At 33.1% G+C, this 17,261-nt stretch overlaps 1 protein-coding gene across 3 annotated transcripts; it reads right to left on the bottom strand.

Moving 5' to 3' along the window:
• Window positions 1-478: 478 nt before the first annotated feature.
• LOC145610251 (protein MEI2-like 5) lies at window positions 479-8,262 on the bottom strand. Of its 3 annotated transcripts, none has more exons than XM_081665558.1 (13): window positions 7,782-8,262; window positions 6,544-6,585; window positions 6,314-6,454; window positions 5,769-6,235; window positions 4,979-5,137; window positions 4,770-4,886; window positions 4,526-4,677; window positions 3,306-3,397; window positions 2,255-3,200; window positions 2,083-2,167; window positions 1,902-1,970; window positions 1,343-1,522; window positions 479-1,166 (listed from the first exon to the last, which is right to left on the bottom strand). In XM_081665558.1, exons 2-13 carry the CDS (start codon window positions 6,572-6,574, stop codon window positions 1,044-1,046), a joined length of 2,562 nt encoding a protein of 853 aa, XP_081521684.1. In that variant the 5' UTR covers window positions 6,575-6,585; window positions 7,782-8,262; the 3' UTR covers window positions 479-1,043. The 3 variants fall into 3 exon arrangements, with proteins under 3 accessions (XP_081521684.1, XP_081521682.1, XP_081521683.1); XM_081665556.1 differs by having other exon boundaries at window positions 479-1,175; window positions 7,782-8,261; XM_081665557.1 differs by having other exon boundaries at window positions 479-1,175; window positions 3,306-3,394; window positions 7,782-8,260.
• Between the last annotated feature and the right edge of the window lie 8,999 nt (window positions 8,263-17,261).

Raw genomic sequence — 17,261 nt, 5'->3', positions numbered from 1 at the left:
GCCTCTCTCCTTCACCAAAAAAATAAAATAAAATAAAATAAAATAAAATTTATTGTCTATGCTTTGTAAAATTTGCCGTACACGTTTCCCTTATTTTACGATTCTCCGGTTTGCCATGTCTGTAAGGTACCGTACCTGTGTCCGAAACACAAACCGGCACAGGCTAAATACTAGTTCCAATCCTACAACAGATCTTTCACCCCTAACCACTAACACTTAAACTCAGACATTAGACATTAACTATTTCTGAATTCAAATAACAGAACCAGATGTCACGCGTAGACACCACCTGAGCACAGCCAAGCACTAGCAGAGCAGCAGTAAAATTTAACCAAAAGAGGAACCACATCCCGCACTTCAAACTTTCCTATAACAAGTCCGGACTTTCGTGTAACTACAGCAACGAACAAAACACCACTATCGATGTATAAGAATTTACGAAAGCTGTGAAAAAACAAAAAACAGAGAGCAGACATCATAATTAAATGTAAATATATATATATTAGTCTCCGAGTTCCATGACAATGGCCATTTCCCACACTGTACAAGGCTTGTAAATAGCAATATAGCATTGCTAACACAATTCTCAAAATATTACACTTAGAGCCATAACATAACCGAGTCACGGATACCAATTATGCACAATTTGATCCGACTCAGAAATCGCAAAAAATTTAGAGGACCCCAACGTGAAAAAACAGAGTAGGGGGAAAACTATTCACAACTTCAGGGCACTCGATGGCTGAGCCAAGTTTTTTTTCCAGAAAAATGAAAAATTACTTCCAGCTCTTCAGCCTTCGGTCACCTAAATCATCTGCCAACCATGGCATATCGTAGCTGCTCATGGTGGTTCTAGAGCTTTCAAGCAAAAACAGGAGTCCGGATCCAAAACACAAATACTGACAACTCCCAAGTCCAATATTTTATAGAACCTTTTTTTTTTTTTGTCGACCTCTTCCTAATTTGTACACTTCACCATCATATATACGAGAAAGTTAGCACAGATTAGCCAGCCTGCAGTATAGTTACGCCGAGCCCTTCTACTACAAAAGCTCATCTGATTTCTCTTCAACATCATCATTTCCATTGTTTCCTGAGAATTCGCCTGACTCTGACCCATTTGGCTGACGCATCTGGATGTTAAAACTAGTTGAAGGCAAATGCTCCTGGATGATCTACAAGAAAGGTGTATCAGATAATTTCATAAATATGATATGGAAATAACAAATAGCTGGAGAAACAATACAAGGGTTCTAGGGAAGGAGTAAACAAAACAAGGACTCCAAGGGTAAGGGAACTTTAAAGAAAAAATAGAAAATTAAGCTCAGACGGTAAAAAATACCTGCTCACCAGCTTCGTCACCCTCTGAATGGAATAAGATTGGTCGACAACGCTTATCTTCATTCATCAAGCTGGAATTCTGAAAGTGGGCAATAAGGGCTGTCCTTCCTTGAATGCGAGCATATGCCAAGGACGCAACTTTCTCACTATTGAACTTTTCCCATTTCTTCCCATTGAATGCCTAAATCACACGAAACAAAAAACAAAAAAATTCAATACAAAAGGATCATAATACTTCTTTCACATATGATCTGACAGACACAGAACTAAAAGAAATTGGAAGAGAAACTAGCAACTTCTGAGAAACAATGAGGATGGGTGAAATTTGCTAGTGATGACTGATGAGGATGGATGCAAGTCTCATTTAACATATTTAGGTTAAATGGAAGCAGATTCAAAGTCCTGATCATAGACAATGCTACATTCCTCAAGAAACATATCAGCAATACGATTAAATGCCAAAAGTTATTTCCCTGCTTAAGAGCATATAGCATACGGGATTACGGGTAGCAGGATGGTGAGGAGGCATTAAAATCAAAAATCAAACATAAAAAAGGAACCTTATAAAACGGGATGATATGTAATGGAGACAACATGTTGATAAATGCGTAACCCACATTGCACTTGTTCTGCACATACAAAATCAACCCCAGAGAACAGTCAGCTACAGAAAGATTCAAAATTTGCATGGAAATTGAATTTTAAGAATAATTGTTCACTTCCAGTCAACTACAAAGATACCTTAAAATCTATTGGCAAATAAATGAAATCATAAGTGCCTTTGTGATTTTCATCAATAGCAGCTAGCAGCATCTTTGAGGTATACCTAGACGCAAGACAAAGAAACTAATCAGTCAAAAGATAGGAATAAGAAATTCAATATAGCTACTAATAAAGTGCAGAAACACCATACTTGTTAGGGATATTTTTTATCATAAGGGTTGTTCTACCATCTTCACCAATGGCAATCTTTTCCAAATCTAATTGAAATTGCTTTTTGCAATCAACCTGATTTGTGTTGCTCTCAACCCGTCGAGTGCGGGTGCGCTCAGATTCAATTCCAACTGCTTGCCCTGTGTAAGGACCATTACCAAGGAATACAGGACTAAGCCTTGGTGAGGACATCATTCTATAACTAGGGGAATTACTTTCAGACATGTTTCCTGCAATACCAGCATGCATTGCAGATCGAGGACCAACATTCATTATGTAATTACCATTGCTAGGAGCTCGATTAATGCCCCCAAAACCACCAGGGTTCACATATGATGTCTCAGGTGATTCAGGAAAAAAGCCAAAGTGCCTTTCAAGATGATGAATACCAGAAGGAGCAGAGCCAACATGCTGCTGGTGATGCTGGACTGAACTGAGATACGGGCCATGTCGACTAGAATACGGATACCCCTGCCGATGTCCATTAGATATTAGGGGATTTCCTGAGTGAGCGGACCAGGCAGTTGACTTAGCATTCTCTGAAAAAGTGGTGGGACTTCCCCAAAGAAACTGGGGCCCAGACAGTGTTTCTATAGCAGATCCATTTGAAGTTGACGCACCAAATGATGACATGGAGCCAGATAATTGGCTACCCAGCTTCAGCTCTGGAAATGAATGGGGAGTGTGTAAATTGGCTCTCTGCTCAGAACTATTGGCAAACATTTGCTCAACATGGCTTCCCCTACCAAAGTCCTTGCCAATTGGTGCGAGCTTTGGAGAGCCAGAAGCTTGAGAATGCAGAATTGATGCCAATCCAGGAAGATGGTTATTGGTAGTAGGGCTCATTGTTCTATAACTAGGGGATCTGCTAAAAGCATGCACAGCATTATGGTTAACAGGACTGCTTAGCTGCTGCAACCAACCTCCTGTCATGTAAATGGGACAATATTAGCTCCATGACACATACGGTAAATAAAATATTAATATGCAACCTATTACCATATCAGAAGACACCAATATCATAACATTACCAGGCGGGGAGTTAGTTATCGGGGAGCCAACATGATGCCGAAATCGAGACTCCTCATGGTCAAGCTCTTGATTCAATTGCAACATCAAGCTGCTAATACATATACAGTCAGCTTTATTCAAGAACAAAATGTTAAACAGTAGGAGCTTCATCATACGATGAAGCCTCACTCTTCCAGTAGAACAATCTCATCAAATTATATAAATGCAGGTTAATACGCAACAGGGTCACCATATCATAACGAGACAGTATATGTTCTAATATCCCTTATGACAACAGTCCTATAGAAAGAATCTTTGCACAGCACACTTTTCACGTGTCAATATGATATCTAAACCAGTTTAAAATACAAATATCTTAGTAAACTAATCAAGATATCTGTATGTTGAAACAAATATTATACTTCCTCTGTTTTTTTAAGTTGCATCACTTTGCAAATTGCGGACTCCTAGGCAATTTTTGGAGATGAGAGAGATAGAGAAAAAAAAAAAGGGCCCGTGTGAAAGTAGAGAGATAGAGAGAGTTTGTTAACCAAAAAGGAAAATGATGTAACTAATTTGAAACTTCTTAGGAAAGTGATGCAACTAAAAAAACGAAGGAAGTACATCCAACGACCTAGAATAAATCCATCCATTGGATTTATTGAAAATTAAAAGTGGATTCAAAAAAGCACAACCATTTATACATATACTGATTTACTCTAATAAAAGGGTAGACATACACACACATATACCCTAGTGGCTATAACCAGACTACCCTTAACTGTATCATAAGGTACTGAGGAAGAACATCAAATGCAAATAGCCTTTCACTGCCATATAGCAATTTAGCAAAGCGATTAACACCCAAAAATGGAATGGCAACAGGTAAGGAGCATATGCATCAGGAGAAGGAAGCCTTAGTTCTAAATACAAATAGCAGAAGGATAAATTTGCCAAAAGCTATATATCAAGGCATTCACGGAATGATGGGATGCTGCAAGACAATTATGATCATTATTGCATGGTAACATCACTCATTTTACATGAACAATATGCAGGGTACAGTTAATAAACGAAAATCAATATATCGTGTAAACAAGTATAGAAAAAAAATAGATGAATTTCACAATTTCATATATAGATAGGGAAAATTGTAATGATAAAGGCTATTAGAAAAATTGGCATATAAACTGGATGTGAAGTCAGTCTTAAAAGGGTAGAAGAGTGGAAAACTACGCACTTCCGACGTGTCCCACCAGGACGACTGGGTTCAAGCTTTATGCGCTTGCCAGCTATGTCACTTCTATTCAATGCCCTGAGTGCTGCTTCTGCAGCTCTGACATCATAAAACTCAATGAATTTATGGTGCTTCTTATGTGGTGTCTCCCTTATCTGTTACAAGGTAAACAAGTAAGAATAATGTCAGCTACCAAAACATGAAAACTAACAAACTCAAAGCATATGTAAAAGGGAAAATCCATCACCTCTTTGACCTCTCCATAAGCCCCAAATATTAGACGCAGTTCCTCATTTGAAACTGACGGATCCAGATTAAAGACTACTAATGTCCCCTGATTAATATCCTTCTCAGATGGATTGTCCTGAAATGATCAACAAAAACGTAACTTGAGATCGTGAAAGGTTACCAAAAGCAAAAACAAGAAAAGTATTTAAGAAAAAAAAATTCTGGAACCTTGGGAATTGAAAAGTGTATGTCAAGTTTTCTCCGACGCAATGGCTTATTTTGTAAGGCTCGCATGGCTGATCGTGCATCACGGATGTCATAATATGATATCATCACAAAGCCTCTATGTTTGCATGCTGTGTACAAGGTCCGGATATCACCATATTGCTGTTGAACAACATAACAAAAAAACAAATAAAAAAAATCCAAACCTCAGCATTAATACAGTTTAATTAATACTCAAAAGAAAAATATACTGTTGCCAGAAGATCACAATCATTACAAAAAGAAAATCAGCCAACATTCATCAAAATTCAATCACAAGCTCTTCAGAGTTTAATGTAATTTACAGGCAAAAACAAACATTAAAAGCAATGATTGATGAAACATGGCATCCTGGCTGAAACTAATAGACAAAGCACATACAAATTAACAAAAAGCAAATAAGATTCCAACAATAGTTGCATGTCGACATGTCCGTTACTTAAATTTTTAGACCTTTTGTTTCATTGACTTGCATTGCAACATGTCGCCAAAAAATATATAAATAAATAAAGAGGGCCAGATAGCAGGAGTATTTTACCAAGAGTTATACACAAAGGAAAAAAAATAAACAAGTCAACCAATAGGAAAACAATAGGCATAATTAGATGGGTGCAGATAAAATCCATGTTCAACAAAAGTCACGCAACTTAGTAATACTTGGAGATTGGTAGATTACACTAACTTTGCAGACCAGATTAGGACATCAATATTGATGCAAAAGTACTGTACTTAATCGCACCCAACTCTAAATTACCTCGAAAAGATTTCTTAATTCAGAATCCTCAACGTTGCTATTAATATTACGAACAAACAAAGTTCGAGATGGATGCTCCCCATAGGGATGTTCTCCAGCAATTGCTCCAGCATTTGGAGGGCCATATTGAATCATTCCATTACCAGTTATGCCATCAGAGAGACTAAACTTGGACATATCTAAGCTTAAGGTATCCTGCATATCATTTTCCAACTCCATTCCTCCCAAGTTACCAAAAAAATCACCCTCCTCCATATCATCCACCTGGCTCGCCAGTCCAGTAAAATCATAATCATTTGCAAGATCAGCAAAGAGAGCATCTTCACCAGGTAGGACAAAATCAATTGTATGATTAACAATATCATCATCAAGTGAATCAACTCCTTCAACGTCTTGCTCCACTTTATCCAAGTTTGCTGCACCATCATCAACAGCTTGCCGACCATTCGCAGAATCATTTATGCTTACTGCATATGAGCAAAGCAGTTAGGTCAGAACTCCATAGAGTATATTAAGTGGCAAAAGTGGTTGTCTTTAAAACTTACATTTCTCATGAGGAAGAACAGGTAATGAGCTGGAAAATAAAGAAGCGTCACTTGAAGTATGATACATAGGGCTACGCCGAATATTCCACGCACCAGTTCCCATTTCTTTGGGTTTACCCGCTAAAGGAATATTCCAAGAGCCTAGCATAAAGATATAGATATATTGCAACTGTTACTCAATGAGCAATCTTCAAAATGTTTCAGCAAAGAAAAATGATCTCACAATTTACCTAAAACAGAATCTTCAGCACGTTGACCCATCTAATTACTCTCTGCCAATTTAGAACACTACGTTAGAATAGCAGCATCAAAAGGATACAAATAACTCAAACATATTGAAGGGCATAACAAGTTAGGATATCATAATATACATACAAAAGATATGAATCAGAACTAAAATTCCTACAATTCTCACAAACTGACAAAGCTCCTGAACACAAGTGGGTAGGGAGGGGTGGTGGATAAAACCAAATATCTACAAAGCTTGAAGCTTCAGATCAACATGCATTCAAAATGAACTTCGGCGTAGATAAGAAAAGGCATATATCATCTAATTCATCCGATAGCAAAAAGTATATGATATCACTTCCTACACCATGCATTAAGGGTGAACTTCGGTACAGATAAGAAAAGGCATACATCATCCAATTTATGCAATAGAAAAAAGTACAGGATACGCACTTTGCAGCCAACACCAATAAACAATCAACATAATTGATAACCACTAGTTCTAGGCACAGAAACACCGCGATCATACAAGTCAACGAGACATCCATAAAATTACTAAACAACCTTCAAGTTCCAACTTCCAACGAAGTCAACAATCAATCAATGACCAGATAAATTGCCAGCACAAAACTTAAATGATTTCTCAATTGTGATTGAACACATTACAACCCCAGATAATAAAATCAGCAAAACTAAAACTTGAAGCAATATACAACATGTGAAGTATCAGTTGAGCAAGAAAACCATTAATTTGTAAAGTCAAACAAGTTAACTTAACTCAAAATCTCCCAGCAAAACAAGTATTTCAGTTCTAAGAAAGGACAGGTGGCTACAATTCTCAACTAACCTCATACTTCCATTTTTTGTTTTTACTCCATACAATTTTCAAAACCCTTGATCAATTTTCAAATAATATTTAATTATTTATCACAATCACACCAGGATCATCATCATCATACACATACCCTTTTAGGGCCAAAAAATTAAAAATTTATTTTTTAACTAAATATGTGAAAAAAAAATTATAAAAATAAATAAATAATGCACAAAAATTAACACCAAAAAAGCATAAATATCACTATACCTAAATTTTTCAGTCCCAATTAAACTCAAGTAAAACCCAGAAATTGGGGAAAGTAAATAATACCCAGAATCCAAAACTGCAAATTCACATTATAGATGACAAATTCAGAAACACCCATAAATTTTTTTCAGAAAAGAAAATTTAATAGAAAATTACCCTGAAAAGGGTCAACGGAGTCGGAGCTTGTGAACTCAGTAAGAAACCACGGCAACGAAAACGGCGACGACAACGGAGACGAAGAAAGAAAGATAGTTGCAAAAGCAATTACATGCATCTATATATTTATATAAGAAATTAATTCATCAAAAAAAAAAAAAAAAAAAACTGATCTTTCAAAAAAAGGGAGAAGAAAAAGAGACGTGAAGAAAGAGAATTTGATGGGAATTATATAAAAATAATGAGGGAATTAAAGGGTGAAATTGGGGATTACTCTAAGAATAAATAAAAATTGATAGAAAATAAAAGATTGATTGCTTGTTAGAGTAGAATTGTTGGTGTTATTGAAAAAATTTCAAAGTGTTGTGATGTATGATTGGAGGAAGACAAAGAGAGAGGAGTTTAAGAGTGAGAAAAATGATTGATGAAAGGAGAGAGAAAGGAAGGAGAAATAGTGTTTGTGTGAATGTGTGGTGGGTTTATTAACTCTATTGAATTTTGGGTTTGGAGTCCGTTTTTGGACCATATTGGACACTTATTTAATACCAATACTCTACTACTACCCTTAAATTTTAAAAAAAAATTAAATAAATAAAATTGTTGACAAATTGATTAATTTTTTTTTTCAAAATTAAGTTTAGATAATTTTATAAAAAATTAATAAGTTTGGATAAGGATAATCTAATTTCATGTTTAGATCATGTATACTATGCGAGTTTGTTTCTTTTAAGGTAAGAGGATTGATTCTCGTCAAAAAAAAAGGTAAGAGGATTGATTTACTAAGTCAGAATCATGCATAGGCACTTTACAAGTTAGAGGGAAAGAATAAGGGATTTCTGCCTTGAAGTGGCTAAAGTCTTTGAAGTGAATGAACTTGATAACTTTTTTGCATTATTCACATAATACATGCATCAATTTGACCATAATTTTCACTAATGTGTAAAATAAAATTAAAATAGTACAAGTATATAAGATGTTTTTGAATACATCTTAATGAATGTTAGTAACAAACTAGGTTAAGTCCCGTGTCATGCACGATTATAATTAATTTTTACAACAAGTAAATTATAAATAACGGTGTAAATTCAACATTAATTTATCTAAAAAAATTATTTGTAACAAAATAACTTGAATTTTAGTTTATATCAATACCAAATACATAAAGATTATTGAATTGGATTGTATGAAAAAAAATATATAATATTTGAAATCTAGAAGCTATAAGGTTTTACATAAGAAAATTAATATATTAGCTTACATTAGTACCCATATACGAACTCATATACATTTATCCTTAAATTGTTGACACACTTTGACGACCGGCATAATATGAATATTTAGTTGATTTCATTTTTCTTTGGAATAATTAGTATTTCGTAATCAATTTTTAATATGTTTTTAGTGAGTAGTAGGGGTTTTTATTTTTTAAATAATCACATGAATATTTAGAGTAATTAGAATTTTCAATATATGTTATCTATTACATATTACTAAAGGTAAATAAAAGTGACACTTGACAGCGTCATATTAAAAAAATTTCCTCCAAAAGTATTTCCTTGAAATAAAGTATTCTTACCATAACGGAGGATTGTATCTAAATAATGACAATTGATGTAAATATATAAAATCTAACCTAAACTTTCTAAAACATTACATTGTTTATTATAACTATTATAGTGGTTATATACTTCATACTTGAATAATTGATGTTTTGAGTCCTTATACTTTTATACCTTTTTTAATTGTAATTTGATTTTCAATATAATTATTTAACAACTGTGCATCGATCTATTGCACGGGGCATGACCTACTGTATACTATAGCAGAATGATTTTGTTCTTATAAACGTTATGTAATATCAAGATTTATACAAAGTATGCTACCAAAATGATTTTTCTTTTTTAATTAAAATCAATTTTAATGTCAAAGGATGAAAGTTGAAGAAAAAAATTGATATTAATATTGATAATATTATAATAATCTTGGTAAATAATATATTACAATACCTTTTTTTTTTTTTTTTTGAAACCACAATACCTTTTTTTTAATCTATGTTAATATCTTTGTAGCTAAAATTTCCTAGTTAATAAAATATATGTAAAAAAAATTAGTATAATCGGATTAAATATGTTGTTAAAATGGAAATTACTATCATGGTAGGTTATAAAATGAATGTCATGAAAATATGGCAATTTAAGAAAATAGGAAAGAAAAAAGGCAGGAAATTTTTACCTAAGATATGACAAGTGTCATTCCAGGTTTCGCCTTTAGTAGAGGTTTATAGATGGAGTATAAGCTTTTCATAATGAATAAAAATAGATTATTAAAGGTATTAAGAGCATCTCTAGCTAATGTTATACAAAAGGGACTTACTTGTAAATTTATTAAGATTGCAAGCATGTAGCTTACTATTAGAGTGGAAACATTGGTGTAACTAGGCAATGCAACTCTACTCAAAATACTCTGTAAGATATATAGAAAAAATTACAAAACTATTTTTTGTACATTACCTTTTTTAAAATTAGAAAGTATAAAGAACAACCACAAATGTTTAGTATTACGTAGATTGAATTAGGCCCAATTCATTTCACCTTATTTTTGCTAAACTAAAATTATTTTTACAAAATTTAAATCAAATTATTCAATTGAAATTATTTTTACTGAATATTTGTTACATTTCTTCTTTAAGTTACTGATTTTTACTAAACTTAAATTATTTTTATTGAATTAAACTTATTTTTATTGAATTGAAATTATTTTTATCACGTTGAACTGAAATTACCTTTACTAAACTGAAATTAATTTAACTGAACATTATTTTCTAAGCTAAAGTGAGCAGGGCCTTATACGAAGTATAATGAAGAATTTTATGAAAGTACATACAAATTATATATACATATAGTGTAAGTATAATATAAATTAGAAATTTCTTCTCTATACATTATATTTCAATAACTTTATTTACTTTTCTTATATTCTCTTATATTTATTTATGTTATATTTGTTGACATATTTGTGGTTTGAGTACCGACTTTTTTAGTTGTTTTAATTATTTTTTTATTTGGTATTGTCGATGATTGTTTTTAGGTTATAAGTAACTGTATTTGAAGAGATGAATATTGCATTATTGGAGCAAAATGCAAAATAATTTAGGTTTCCAAAAGAGTTTGAGAGTTAAAGTTCAATGTGGTTAATGTCTTTGATCGAAAGCTACTTTCCATGTCATTAATTTAGTTTGTCTTCTTATTAGAGTATGTAGTTTTAAGAGAATTTTTAGTATGCATAGGTAGATATCAAAGAACATTTAAATAAAAAAAAATTAATGGAAGGTGCATAAGAGCGTTATCAATGATGAAAGAAAAGAAATAATTCTCTCATCGCTCTTTCTTTCTACAATTCTCTCTCCTCTACTTCAGATTTTTAATTATAATGTATTTTACATCCCACAAATGAAATAAACCAAAAAAATTAATCACATATCCCTCACATACTACATTTCACTATCTTACATAATTATTAAAATAAATGTTAAAGAATGTGGGGATTTTTTTGTTGAGAAACTTCACAAACATAAATTTTTCATTTTTTTTTTTTACAAATGTTTATTAATTTTTTGGTGATTATTCACAATTGTAATATGTGTTTCCCTAAGGGAAGAAAACCACACCAATAAGAGAGCTCTAATGGGGCTACATATTATTTGAAGTACAAGGAAAAAAAAATAATAAGTGGTGGACCAAGGGTGGAGGGGAAAAATAATTGTTAAAGTGTGCGGGGCTATGTTAATGATTAAAATAGAAAAAATTATTTTAAATCTACGTTAACACTTTGTTATAAATTGAGAGAATTGGAAGGAAATTGGATACCATATGGTTGGAAGGGAGAGAAAGAAATGGAAGGATTCATTTCCCCCCCCCCCCCTTTAATAAACCAAATCCTTTCATTGTTAGAAAGATTTGTATGGAAAATATAGCTTTATCTTCTCCCTCCCCTCCCCTTCCTTTCCTTCCCCTTCCTTCTTCTTCACTCCCTTCTCTTTTCCTTACACTTTGCTATCCAAACAAACTGTAAAAGAAAGTAAGCAAATAAATTGGGACGAAGGGAATACTATATATTATGTTTGTTACGAATACCAATAAGTGTACAATGAGGGGGCGTTTGGTAAGGGGTAATTGTCAAAGGGAAAGTAAATTAATTGGACTGGTTCCTTAAGTTGTTATTTATAATGTCATTTAATTTTAATCATTTCTTTAATTCTACCATTGTAATTCCCTCAAAACCTCTACTTTGATTCACCAACGCCTCCGAAATTCAATTTCCTTTCCTTGAACCACTCCTACACCACCACACCCACAACACCACCAAGTCACCAACGATAGTTTCCTAACACCACCATACCATTGTCACATGCACTAGTTTCGTTGTCTTACTATGCCCAAATTAAATCAACTTGAATATCCTGACTTCTATCCCATACTTGCCAAAATCCCACTCTAACCACCCGCCAAGCTTGAAATCACCCCTCACTAGCCTAAAACACCATCCTAATTAATTATTCGGAAACCACCCGCTCAACCCAATATCATCCCTCACTAACCTAAAGCACCACCATAACCACTCGAAAACCACCGTACCCTACCCACCTTAACACCACCCCTCACTAGCCTTGACCTCGCCCTAACTACACCTTGAAACCACTCCACCAAACGCAACACTACTCCTCACCCACCTCGAAATCATTTCACCCTCACCTAAAACCCACCCCATCGGTCATCTTCTCCGGCAAGTCGATAACAACTATAACTCCTCTTCCTCGACATCATGAAACGACTGCGCCATTGATAAGCTCGAAACCTAAATTGAACTGCCTTCTCTTTCTCCCTCCTCTACGATTCTTACATTATTGAGTTTTGACGTTGAAGCTTTTCCTTCTCCTCTTCTCCCTACTCTCGACATACACCGTTTCTCCAAAGATCATTGATCCCGTTCTCGAAGTTTTTAGTTTTGAGCTCAATTGTCCTTCCGATGATACAATAATTTGCTCGTTTTTAGCTAATTGATTCGGTTTATAAGTGTTGTGGTTTAGGAGTTGGTTCAGTTATGTGCAATTTCAACACCCATGTCAACATGAATAACCCACTAATAAATATTGTCCTTTCTAAGTCTAGCTCGCAAGGATTCGCTTTAGTTTAGAATAGAAGTCCTACCCAAAAGGCGTCTATTATTAGGTTGATTTATTAACCCCTAGATTTCGTTGTCAACTCTTTTGTTAAACATTTAACCTTTTTTTTTGTTTGTTTGATTTTTAATAACTGTACCAACTCAAACCAAAAGGTGTTAATGATACAAAATCTTTATGTTTCTTTATGGTTCACTGTCCCTGTCTAAAAGATCATTACTAGTTAACCCAATTCAACAAGCAAACACTCAATACTACGATTCCATACTTAGACGTGGTTAGAGCTTAGACCTAAAAATCCTGACCCAACCCGAAGACCCGACCTACAACCCGAAAATTGACCTGAAATAATTGACCAAACCCGAACTAACTTGACCTGATTTGAAATGGAGTTGACCTAAATGTGACTTGAAGCCCGAAATGACCCGACCCAAAGTTTACCCGAAACCTGAAGTTGACCCGACCCGAAGTGACCCAAATTGATTGACCTGAACCAAAACGACCCGAAATGACTTGACTCGAAATGACCCGACCTGACCCAAAGTGACCCAATAGGTACTCACATTTTTTTTTTTTTTTTAATTTTATTTATTTATTTATTTTTTTTTTTTTTACATAAATTCACTTTCCAATTATTATATAAGAGCTACTCTTATTATTAAAATAAGAAGGAATTTCCCTACAAATTTTTTATAAGAATTTATTTTTGGCAGCTCGATCCGAACTTGACCTGACTCGAACTGACCAGAACCAAACTAACCCGATCCGAACTTGACCCAAAAACTAATCCTGAAAATTGACTCAACCCAAATTCACCCGACCCGAACTGACCCGACTAGGACTCAACCTAAAATGTTGACCTGAATTGACCCAAGTCGACCCGAACCCGACTTGAATATATGCTGACTTGAAAGCACCCCAACCTGAATGACTCTACTCAAACTCGACCTGAACGACCCGTTTGCCAGGTCTATTAGAGTTTCCCTACTTGTTATTGGTGATCCTAGTATTGATTCTTATCACTACCCTTGTGGCTCTCTGAACCCAAAAATAATACTCAATACTACTACTCCATACTTATACATGGTATCTATTGTAAGATGCTTATATATAACATGTATTCCTCAATTCACTTAACTTATGATGAAGTTGAATTTTATGAAATTGGGACGATCACGACTAATGCATGAGGACACTTGTTAATCACGATTGGTACAAGCAAATTATTTACAAACACAAATTCTTTTATGTGGTTGGTCACATGGTGTGGCCTCGCTATTTTTTTTCGGGAACTTCCTAAAATTTCAACTAAAATATGAAATATATGATGAAAAATCATTTCAATATTGGAAGGCTCATTACTTCGGCTAATCTCCGTGTTCCTCGAAAGGATCTCTTAGCTGTTGAGAGGGTTGCCCAAAAGCGGTATATAAGGCATACCCGGTAAAACTTACAAGTAAACCAGATATAAAGATGGCGACTAGGGTTGCTGTTTCCATTATTATATAATTTTAAGACCACAATGGATCTATGATAAAATCATTTATTTACAACGGAATGGTATACAAAGTCAACAGATCTCAATGAATATAATCGAATTTCTGGCTACACAAACCATTGAGAGTAGTTCAACCATCATGAGGGTTACTTCGTTAGTGTTATAAGGGTTACTTTTGGTCAATATTACAAGGATTATTTTGCAATGATATAGGGGTTACTCGATCATTATTACCAGGTTACTCGATCAATGTTATAGGGGTTACTTTATTCTTTTACAAGCGGATTGATTTCCAAATTGTTAACATTCCATTTATTTGTTAATCACATTTTTTTTTAAATCCACATACTTGCTTTTTGCATAGCTTTCAATGCAATATTATCATAGTAACGGTCTGTTCTAATTGACTGAACTGAGCTGAACTTATTGAAGCTGAATTGAACTAAATTGAATATTTTATGAGAGAAGGAAATTAAGAACTGAACTGAACTGAGCTGACTGAACTGAACTTATTCGAGCTGAACTGAACTGAACTAAATATTTTATGAGAGAAGGAAATTATGATAAGAACTGAACTGAACTTATTGGAGCTGAACTGAGCTGAAAATAAGCTAAAGAAAACAGGCCCTAAATACTACGAGTACATGATTCTCGAGCTACGCTCGATTTTAAAAATAACGGTAATTGAAATTTAAATATAGAAATCTTTAGAATTAAGTAAGTCAAAAGTCAACCATAACAATCAATAATGAAATAATAAAGTTCTCAGGCAAATTAATAATTTTGCAAAAATCTAAAAGGGAAAAAAAAAAAAAAAAAAAAAAGATAAAGTTAAGTTTAGGAGGGAAAATTCCCAAGAAAAAAAAATCTACTTTAATGTAGGTATATAAAAATCAAGCTATTTTCTGTAATTAAAATTACATATTTGTAAATTAAAAATCAAGACAAAATTTAACAAGATATTCTCATAATTATGTTTTGAAGTATCAGGTTAAAGTATAAATTCCATTTGCCAAATATGACAAATAATGAAAACAGAGAGTATCATTTTTGATATAGTACAATATCAAGGTTAATATAATCGTCTTTTTTTTTTTTTTTTTTTTTTTTGAGGAAAATATAATCGTCTTTATTATGTAGTTGTTAAGATTAATATAGTATAAGTTCCTATTCAGTTCACCTTATAAAAACTCATGTTCAGTAAAAATAATTTCAGTTCAATAAAAATAAGTTTAGTTCAGTCAATTCAATATTATAAAGAAAAAAATAAAATAAAGAGAATCAGTATAAAATAATTTGAGTAATTTAAATTCAGAGAAAATAATTTCAATTTAATAAAATTAATTTTAGTTCATCGAAAATATGATGAAGTGTCTTTCAAAAAAAAAAAATATGATGAAGTGAAAAAGCCTATATCCATCAAATTTGAGCACTTTTAACACCTACCTCAGATGATTTTTGTACAAAGTGGCCCACTAATTAATTTCTTATCCATAAAAATGGCATAATCTATTTGTTTATATTTGCAATGATGAGTGTGAATGGAGTAATAAAAGTATAATATTATAGGTGGAGTTCTTAATTTACACTTCCATCGTTATCAATTATCAATGGAAGTACATAATATAACGTCATCCGACGACGTTTTAGTTTTGTTTTTGGCTTTTCTACTTTCAAATACCATATTATTATTATTTTTATTCCTAGAGACTTGTCTTACCATACTTCTTCAATGTCGTAACAATGCTTTAGTTGCAATTAATTAAGGGATATGATATTTTAATTTGGCTTAAGTATCATTCCATTACCAACTTGGTGTAATATAATTACTCATATTAGTTTATTATGCGACTATTCTCAAAAAAGAGCATCCCTTAAAATGAGGATGATTGAACATGATATGTGCTAAATAATTTAGATTATCGAGATAGCCAATCATAAAATTTTAAATTGCATTGTACACCTATCTTATAAACACTTACGGGTGTTTGTTTATGGGAGACAAGGAGAAAGGGATAAGGATAAACGATTTGATAAAAGAAATTTACACGACGTTTTATATAAATGATAAAGATTAAAGAGTATGTTAAATATAAAATAGTTTTACCTTTTGTTAGTACGAATTAATAATAAGAATAGAATGACTGAAAAATTACTAAAATTCTCGCTCTCTCATAGTCTCATGTCTCATTCCTTTTCATTCTGTAAACTTGATGTAAGAATAGTTTTTTCCCCTTTATACCATCTCTTTCCTATGGGATAAGAGAGTGTTTTACCCATATGGCCATATCCCTAACCTTTGTAATCCCACCCGAAACATACACTAGATTTAAGTCTATTTTTTCTGATCTAATCGAACATCTGATTATATTAAAATCAATCTTATATATACTTCATCCATAATTTTTCAAATATGTAACTTTTATAATTCTTTCATCATATGTTAATGATATACAATAATAGAAAATCGCATATAAAACAATAAAGTCTGATCAATAAGGTGATTTAACATAGCTTAATTCTATACTCATCTGTACCCTCTCAAGGCTCTTATTATACAGCTCTCTTTCCCTCTATCTTCTTCTTGTGTTTGTTAAGTGAAAGTGAAATTAGATAAAGGCTTAAAGCCTTATTCTCTCTACTTTTCAATTTTACTGAACTTATATTATTTTTAGGATTTTTTAGAAAATAACACCACAAAAAAGTCACGATTTTGATTATAACACCACTAAAAAAAAAACTTTGATTATAACACCACCAAAAAACCGAGAAATTTGATTTCACCACCACCTAGTGGATGCCG

This window comes from Chenopodium album, chromosome 24, assembly GCF_948465745.1.
Source record: "Chenopodium album chromosome 24, dcCheAlbu1.1, whole genome shotgun sequence".
Lineage (NCBI taxonomy): Eukaryota > Viridiplantae > Streptophyta > Magnoliopsida > Caryophyllales > Amaranthaceae > Chenopodium > Chenopodium album.
This window is presented reverse-complemented; position numbering and strand designations above follow the sequence as displayed.